Source organism: Leiobunum rupestre, chromosome 6 (genome assembly GCF_980474605.1).
Source record: "Leiobunum rupestre chromosome 6, qqLeiRupe1.1.hap1, whole genome shotgun sequence".
NCBI classification, from domain to species: domain Eukaryota; kingdom Metazoa; phylum Arthropoda; class Arachnida; order Opiliones; family Sclerosomatidae; genus Leiobunum; species Leiobunum rupestre.
The window spans coordinates 50,391,515-50,400,209 of NC_143389.1; the positions used below are offsets into that span (position 1 = coordinate 50,391,515).

Here is an 8,695-nt window from a genome sequence, read left to right on the forward strand (position 1 = left end):
ATAACATAATTAAGCCTACACGAAATGATCCTTGGTCAAAATTTAAAGGTGAGACGTTAGCATCACCGGTTTTTTCTATTTTACTTTCAAGGGGATGTAATTTCTTTACATTAAATAAAAATATAATTTAGACTATTTTTACTTGTTTTAATTCTATGGAAACAAAACCGGAGTTGGAATGGCTCTTGGCGTGACCCACCTTTTGCCATTTACAATTTGTATATCCCGTTCTAAAAAGTGATCATTACCAATTAAATCATGATTTGAAGGTGTCCAGTTGTCGCGATTTACTGAGAAAGTATTGTAGGTTTAGATATGGGAAACCTATAGTTATATAAAGATTTTAAATAAGAATGAATATTTATCTAAATAATATTATAATTTAATCCTACTTATGGAATGAAACCTTTTCCGGTATTGTTTTACTTGTTGAAAAGTTATTGCAATGCGTAAAAGCACAAATATTAACTACTAGCTGGGTAATCCATCCTTCAGTCAAATCAAACTCCGCGTAAGGTGTCTATTTCTTTATTATGCCTATGTTCCTAGCTTTCAAGGGCATCAATATCCCTCTGGAAAGAGTGTACATCATGGGGCCGTTTTGGAGGTGACACCAGACCGTGAAAAAAAAAACACTAACATTTTTACACGTTTTGACTAGTAAGTAGCACACCATAATATCCGCACCGGGTTCCACCCATGCTAGCTACGCCGCTGCCCCCCAGAACTACTCGTTGGAGCCAACCGCTCAAGAAGTCCGCAATCCAGTTTACGATCATTCCAGTTTTCGGATGAGCAGGGAATGGAGGACAGTGTCAAAGGCCTTCCGTAAGTCGAGATAAATGAGATCGACAGAGTCTCCATTGTCAGCCACTAAGCGAACTCCTTCAGAGTAGCGAGTAAGTTTGTGAAACACGACGCTTTAAAAGAAAACCTTGTTGTTCATTGGAGGATAATGTGTGCTTAGCAAGGAAACCAGGGTGTCCCGAACGTTAGTTTCCAGTTCTTTAGAAGGGAGGCAATTTAGGCTAATCCCGCGGAAGGTGTCGTACGCACTGGATTTGGGCGATTTCCTAACAATCGTAACATTTGCTTGTTTCCAAATTGTAGGCAGACGACCAGACTCTAAGGAGCACTTAAAGATAGCGAGAAGGGGGTAGCTATAAACGAGCCCTCCCGTAATAGTCGTGGATAAAGATTATCAGGGTCCGGAGACTTGTGAATTTTCAGTCGCCGAAGATAGTTTCGAACATTAGTATATGTTTAGACAAAGTCCGAGGGGAACAAGTCATCAAGAGCTTGTGAGTTAGTAACATCGAGTTGTGAAAGGAAAGTGTCCCAATAATCACGGCGGGACCCCAAAGAGTTTCCCCAGCTTAATTGACAACTACCACAAGACGTTTCTTGAGATTTAGAGTGCGAGCCACATGGGAGTAGTGAGCTTTCGGATTATTATGGATTTCACTCACAAGGGAGGCTTCATATTTAAATTTTGTGGAGCGGATGTGAGATATTAGTTTGTTACGGTGTTTAGCAAAGTCATGACGAGACTGCAGGGACGGGGTATGCCCGAAACGTTCGAAAAGTGACACGTTTGGCCCAGATAAGAGCCTCCGTTTCCCTAGACCACCACAGTTCCATGCGCAATCCCGACTTCTTAGTGACAGTATTGGGGACCAAGGGAATGCTGATATTCCAAGCTTCATTGACCAGAGAGAGGAACAGGTTAACCATATATCATCCAGAGAATCGGCCAACTGAACACTGTTAAAATTGTTCAAGGTAAACACCAGATTTTCAATGAACCCAACGCAAATAAATAAGAAAATATAATTTATTAGTCGATCAGATTCAATCATAGAAATCTCGCCTATGAGATTTCTATGGATTCAATCTGTAGCGAGATATGGTAGTTTTGGCAAATCATGAAAATGGTGGCGCCTCTATCGGTAAAATGCCATTGATGCTCGCGCAAAATTCAAGCCCTACCGAAATTCCGACGGCTCGAAGAGCGGAAAGGGGGAGAAAATGAGGGCGAAAAAGATAGGCACAGATGAGTCCTTGGAAGTAATGTTAGTGCATGTGAGTAGGTGTGTCTAAAGGCTGGCTAAATGATAAGATAAAACGAAACGATTTGGAAACTTTTTATTCATCACCCATTGTACTTGATGAAAATTATTCTTTGACGTTTTACAGGAATACTTAAGGAAGATAAAGTATTTTTGTATTAAAGTAGAGTTAGAATGGCTGCTTTACTTAGAGGTAATGTTAAAGGACATATCACCATAAAATTAATTTTTATCATTTTATTTTTTATTATTGTAGGTGTTTTCGTTGTTGGTGCTAAACGAACCGCTGTTGGTGGATTTGGTGGAAAACTTAGCAAAATAAGCGCTACAGATTTGGCTGTAGTAGCTTCGAAGGCTGCCCTTGAGCAATCTAATTTAACCGCCGAACAAATAGATTCTGTTATTTATGGAAGTGTTATACAGGTTAATTATAACGCAATGGATCAATATTTGCCAATGATATTTTGCGTATTTATTAAAAAAAATTATATAACCGCAGTGTTCTCAACCAGATGGAATATTCTTAGCCAGGCATGTTGGTCTAAAATCTGGGGTCAATATAAAAACTCCTTGCCTTACCGTGAATCGATTATGCGGTAGTGGATTCCAAGCAGTTGTTTCAGGATCTCAAGAAATATGTTTACGAGAATCAGAAATAGTTTTAACTGGAGGTATTGTATTTCGCATTGTAATTTGTGAGATAATGTGTGTTTAAGTCAAAAAGTATTATTTTCAGGGGCGGAAAATATGAGTCAGACACCATACATTTTAAGAGATGCTAGATTTGGTACTAAATTGGGGACTCCACCTCCAGTAAGATAGCCAAATATGTAATAGGAGGAGAAAATGATTAAATTATACATATCATTTTATTAGTTGGAAGATGCTTTATGGGTATCTTTGAGTGATAGTTATTGCAAAATGCCGATGGGAATCACAGCTGAAAATTTAGCAGATAAATACTCCATCAGTCGAGAGGAATGTGATCAATTTGCTCTTAAATCTCAAATGGGATGGAAAAAGGCTCAAGAAAGTGGAAAATTCAAAGACGAAATCACTCCAATCACAATCAAAGTCAAAGGAAAGGACGTTGTTGTAGACACTGATGAACATCCAAAACCTGCCTCAACAATTGAAACTTTAAGCAAGTTACCCTCTGTAAGCTTTGTGAGAATATGTTAAATGATTAATTATATAATTTTACAAGATTTTTTTTTAATTTTAGGTGTTTAAGAAGGGTGGCACTGTAACAGCTGGAAATGCATCTGTAAGATATTACCATTTGATTAATTTTCCTTACGAGATTCTAATTTTTACGAATCTTCTAAGGGTATTTCTGATGGAGCAGCTGCAATCCTATTGGCAAGTGAAGAAGCTGTTAGCAAAAATAGTCTGAAACCAATTGCGCGTATAGTCGGATACAGCTATATTGGTAAGTTTCAATCAATTATAATTACCATTTCTTGAATTCATAAAATCTTTCGCTTTTCAGGTTGTGAACCAAGTATTATGGGTATTGGACCAGCTCCAGCTATAAGGCAATTGTGCGAAAGAACTGGGGTGAAACTTCAAGACGTCGATGTTATTGAAGTCAATGAAGCATTTGCTTCTCAATTTTTATCTGTCCAGAAAGAGCTACAACTTGATCCCACCAAAACAAACGTCAATGGAGGTGCTATAGCTATAGGACATCCTATTGGAATGAGTGGAGCCCGTATTGTTTGCAACTTGGCCTATGAACTCCAGTAAGTTTCTATATTGAAAGTTACACGTGAAATGACCTCTGTCTTCTAATCACAATTTTTTATTTAAACAGACGAAGGAAAGGGAAATATGCCATTGGTTCAGCCTGCATTGGAGGTGGACAGGGTATAGCAGTTATGCTTGAGAGAGTTTAGTAAAAAGTAACTTTTTTGTAAGAGAGACTTATTTTTTATACTTGAAGCAATCCTATTTAAGGAATTTAAATATATTTATGGGGATCAAATACTAAGATCATGATCCATTTTATGCAATTAAACTAAGAAACATTACAAACTTTATTAATGAAATGTTTATACATAATAAAAAAAAGTATGAAAGTCGAGTAAATTTTGCTTTACTCTGTAAAAATGACACTTGAAAGCTACTATTGGGATCATAAAATGCATGTTTCTATTAATACTGGGAGGCTGGAACTTAAAAATAGGTTTAAAAAAAATTAATTTAAAAAAATTCCATGCCCTCCAGTGGTTCAATTCCACTATCATTGAATGGTAGGCAAGTGTAGACAAGGTTTTGTTCGTAAGAATGGTCATCCGCAACTTGATCATCCTCTTTAATGCGTGTAGTATAGAAAAATATTTTAGAATTTTAGACATATTGGGTATCAATTTTAATTTTACCATCATCAGAGAGAGACAATTTCCTACAGCATTTTCTTTTAACAGCAGTGGATGATAAGAGAGGATCTGAATTATTTTCACGTTCTGGAGAAATTTCAATTTTCTTAGCCTTAATTTGAGAATTGGTCAAATCCATGCCAAAGGTTCTTTTAGCTTCAGCTTTATCCTTTAGTGTTTTCTTAGGTGTGTTGGCATACACAAATTGAGATCCTTGTTCTTTTGGGCTGGTTTTTCGAGTATGTGTGGAGACCAGATGGTTCTTTGAAGATGGTGTTATGTTTGTAAACTTGGGTTTGGGAACTTTATCTGAAAAAAATGACATCCACTCTTAAACTATGTTCAAATAGTAGGCAAAGTTTGTCAAGAGGAATACCTTGAATTTCATTATCTTCGCATTCTTTAATAGATAATAGATCTATATTGGGCTTAAAGTAAATGTTGATTCCCCAGTAAAAACGCACTTGCGTCTTAGTTGGAGTTACGATCTTTAGTTTCATGAAATTCTTCATAGACAACGCGTGTCTAACCGAACTCTGTTAAACAAAGCTTAGTTAAATCTTGTTATGCAATACGTTTTCACAAGTGTATTGAGGTATTCTTACTTCCCAAGTTATTACAGATGTTGTAAGATTCTGAAAATATGGATATTTTCGCCTAAATAGTAAGTTTTGTTAATCTATAATTTTAATTAATTTATACAATTGTATTTCACTATCTATTAACCTCAAAATTTGGTAAACATGACGAGTTTTGAGTATGCAATCTGGACTGTTCATTATGCCATTGGTAATTAACTGAATTAAGGATCTTGTTGGCTTAATAGCTTGGTTTTTAATCTTAACTACTGCCCTAGTTTCATAATGCGGTTTGGGTTTGAAGTAATTAGGGTCTGGATTGATACTATTAATATACTTTTCAATTTTAACATTTAATGTATTTTCTTCCTCTTCAGTAACTTCAATTATATTAACTTCTAAATAAGATGTCTTACTTGACGCGTAAAATTTAGATTCAGTTAAAATTTTAGCCATATTAAAATTTACTTTGCTTCAAATATTCGAAAACAGGAATAGTAGAGAAACCACCGAAGCGAAATGTCGTCCGCTAATATTCTTTGAAATTGCCGCAAATAAGTCTGATTGGACGGATTTTTCCGCGACGTTCGCTGGCTGAAGGCCTTCTCATTTCTCATTGCTCGGATCTGATTTGATAATTTTGATTGTTTTCAGTTCAACGACGAAAATTTTAATCGGCCGGGCGGTAAATGTAAAATATAAATGTTTATGCTAATTTTTAGCTTATCGCATTGTTGAAATTTATTCCAAATATATATTTTAATACGAGATTTTTTGATCTGAAGGTACGTTGCTTTTCCTTCAATTAAACCATGAAATTAATAGATAAAAGAGTATTTTGAGTGGCAGTTACTGAGTGTCTTAATAATCATTTAATCCCTTTTGCTCTACCAAAAGCCCGCTTTTGAGTAGTTTTATTTCAATAAATAAATCCCTTTTAATCTTCACTAAGCCAAAATTTTCATCAGATTTATTCATTCAGTGAAAAAAGTGCCCCTTAGAGCACTTTCATCGTATACTATAACTTACCAGCATCCCATGTTTTAGGTGCATAAATGGATAGACTCCGCATTTGTCAATATTTAAATTCAATGAGTGAAAGCTTTCAAGTGGGAGAACAGAGCGATACTTCAAACTCTTTTTTGACAAAAAGAAATTTACAAAATTCACAAAACTTAAATAGCAATTTAAGTAAAAATGAAAATTTACTCCCAACCGCTACACCAGAGAGGAAAAATACTAGCGTGCTTTATAATCCCTTCATTGTTGAACCTATCTCATTTTCAATGCCATCATTTTCTCCTTCAGTGTTTGCATCGCAAGTAAGCGATGATGAGGTACAATGTGATCCTTTAAAAGCTCAGTCAAATACCCATGTTTGACCTTTCTTTATATAGAAAAATAAACTTTTCTCTTGGAATATTGAACAAATTGCGGCACTAAATCCTGCTGAAATTGATGAGTCGTCCCTTTGTCACACAATTGATAAGTAAGCTAAATATAGTTAGTATGTAACTTGGTTTTAAAAGAATCTTGTATCATAGGCTGGATGAAAATAAGGAAGAAGAAGTCCAAAAAGCAATTGAATCCTACTTTCTACAAAATAGTGTTGCACCATCACCCTGGGGAGGGTCTATTAAACACGTTACATTTTCCCCACATATTCCAAGCACTAAATGTATTTCTATGACATGAATAACACCCTACACCCAGTTTGATACTTTAAAATGATTTTTCTTTTTAAGATTTTAATGACGCCAACAGTTCTACTGATTCCCACTTATCTATTCCTGTTTCCAAAAAAGAAGTATGGACACAAACTACTTTAGCAATTCCATTAGATGTTAACTTGGAAGAAATATTAAGTAATTTTTCAAAAATACTCCTTTTTGGCGCCAATTATTTATTTTTTTTAACAATGTTAGGTAAATATATGACATTCAAAGAAGACCAACGAGTTCAAAATATAGAACTCTCTGTAGAATGTGCTACTCTGGAGGAGCAAGACTTATTAAGCACATCTTCGCTCAGGAGAAAGTTATTTAGTCCTAATAGGTAAATAAATTTAAATTGACAAGCAATATTATATATTACATAACATTATACAATATTAAACCATATAGGGTTAGTGGTTCCAGTGAAGTAAGTAACAAAACCCCCAGAAAGGCATCTTCACAATACCAGACTTTGCATAGAAATGAACAGCCAATTCTGTCTTCAGTAAGCTAAATGGAAGTTTTAGACATTTCAGTTTTTTCATATTTTCTTTTAAAAAGGGTCAGGTGTTTTCATCTAGTCCCATTTCAATCCGTGCCTTTAGCGTATCACCTTGTAATTCAATTCCGCCATTGAATGAAAGCCTAATATCGCCTATTAGTAAGTTTTAAATAAATTTACATCTAAATTTTTTATTACTAATATATAATCAATTCTTTACGTCTGACAGGGTCATCCATGTGTTCAATCAGTGACAGAAAAAGTGACAGTGCCAAATTTGGAGAACCTATTGGTAATAAATTTGAATTTGATGGTTAATTTTGTCTGAGATTTTGAGTTTTATATTTTAATTTCGTTTATTTTTAGTTTATTTAAAGTCAATTTTAAAGTCGAGTCCAACTTGCATTGAAGAATATGCTGCGAAAGAACCCTTAATTTTAAAAGAAGAAAATCTGGAAAATGAATCAGTTAATATGCATTCAGCCAATTCTAGTCAAATGACTGTTTCCATGGCCACTGAATGTTTCAATTCATTTATTGAGAAAGATAATCAAGAGAATATGGATAAAATTGTTAATCAATCATTTGTGCCTCACATTGAAATTAATTTTGAGGAAGATAAATTATCGCAGTTTGATAATTTTGGATATAAATCAAACTTGGAAGAACGAAAGATTTCATCCTCTCAAGATACTGGCTATCAAACTGGAAGCAATCCTTGTATATCAGGAATGGATGTTAGCGTATTTGGTATTAGCAATAGCAAGAAGGATGTTTTAGAAGCTTTAGAATCCTTTAACCCAAATTGTTCGCCCTATTTTATGCCTGATAACATAAATATAGGTACGAAGCCTAGAAGGAAAACTGTTTTTATTGATAGTGCAATGTTAGAGAATAATTCCGCCATGGAAGTTGCTGGTAATCAACGTTTATGTTCTGTCAACGAGGAGAATCGGGCAGAAGCATTCACTCAAGATAGTATTACGCACATATCAACTTCAAATTGGAAACCTACCACTTGCTCAACACCTCAAAAAGAAGATTGATTAGTCATCATTACGTTTATTTGTCAATTAAATTTGCCAAATCTTTCAAACATTATAAATGCTCAATTAATCTTTTTCCATTATGAACTCTGAAGAAGTAAAGTTTTAAATCTTGATTGATAATTTTAAAACTGTTGTTATTCTTTAGTATTTTTAAATTTTCTCAAGTTTTTTAGCTTTTTACAAGACTTTTTAATAAAAAGTTGAGGTTACTATAAAATCAATAATATTGTTTTCTCAAAGCAAAAATAACCCCCTCGTTGCGTCATTTTGTTCAAATTTCGCGCCCAAATAAAAAATTAGTTATCTCGATTTCCACAAGGGCTGTTCGTGTTTGGGATTCCCCTTGGATGGGGGGTTTTTCCTTCACACCATAATAAAACGCGTTTACGCAGTACCGATTG

The 8,695-nt window shown here is 34.7% G+C and overlaps 2 protein-coding genes across 4 annotated transcripts; one reads left to right on the forward strand and one right to left on the reverse strand.

Annotated features, from left to right (window-relative positions):
* The first annotated feature begins 2,064 nt into the window (after positions 1-2,064).
* Positions 2,065-4,156, forward strand: yip2 (yippee interacting protein 2). Of its 3 annotated transcripts, none has more exons than XM_090180004.1 (10): positions 2,065-2,082; positions 2,197-2,262; positions 2,326-2,492; positions 2,569-2,740; positions 2,806-2,882; positions 2,946-3,227; positions 3,295-3,336; positions 3,399-3,501; positions 3,562-3,814; positions 3,886-4,156. In XM_090180004.1, the coding sequence occupies exons 2-10, from the start codon at positions 2,244-2,246 to the stop codon at positions 3,965-3,967; spliced, it is 1,197 nt and encodes a 398-aa protein (XP_090036130.1). In that variant the 5' UTR covers positions 2,065-2,082; positions 2,197-2,243; the 3' UTR covers positions 3,968-4,156. The 3 variants fall into 3 exon arrangements, with proteins under 3 accessions (XP_090036130.1, XP_090036128.1, XP_090036127.1); XM_090180002.1 differs by having other exon boundaries at positions 2,072-2,090; XM_090180001.1 differs by lacking the exon at positions 2,065-2,082 and having other exon boundaries at positions 2,106-2,262.
* On the reverse strand, positions 4,091-5,605 carry LOC149941371 (uncharacterized). The gene is made up of 5 exons (XM_090180006.1): positions 5,177-5,605; positions 5,056-5,107; positions 4,827-4,986; positions 4,454-4,759; positions 4,091-4,384 (listed from the first exon to the last, which is right to left on the reverse strand). The coding sequence occupies exons 1-5, from the start codon at positions 5,482-5,484 to the stop codon at positions 4,275-4,277; spliced, it is 936 nt and encodes a 311-aa protein (XP_090036132.1). The 5' UTR covers positions 5,485-5,605; the 3' UTR covers positions 4,091-4,274.
* Positions 5,606-8,695: the final 3,090 nt, after the last annotated feature.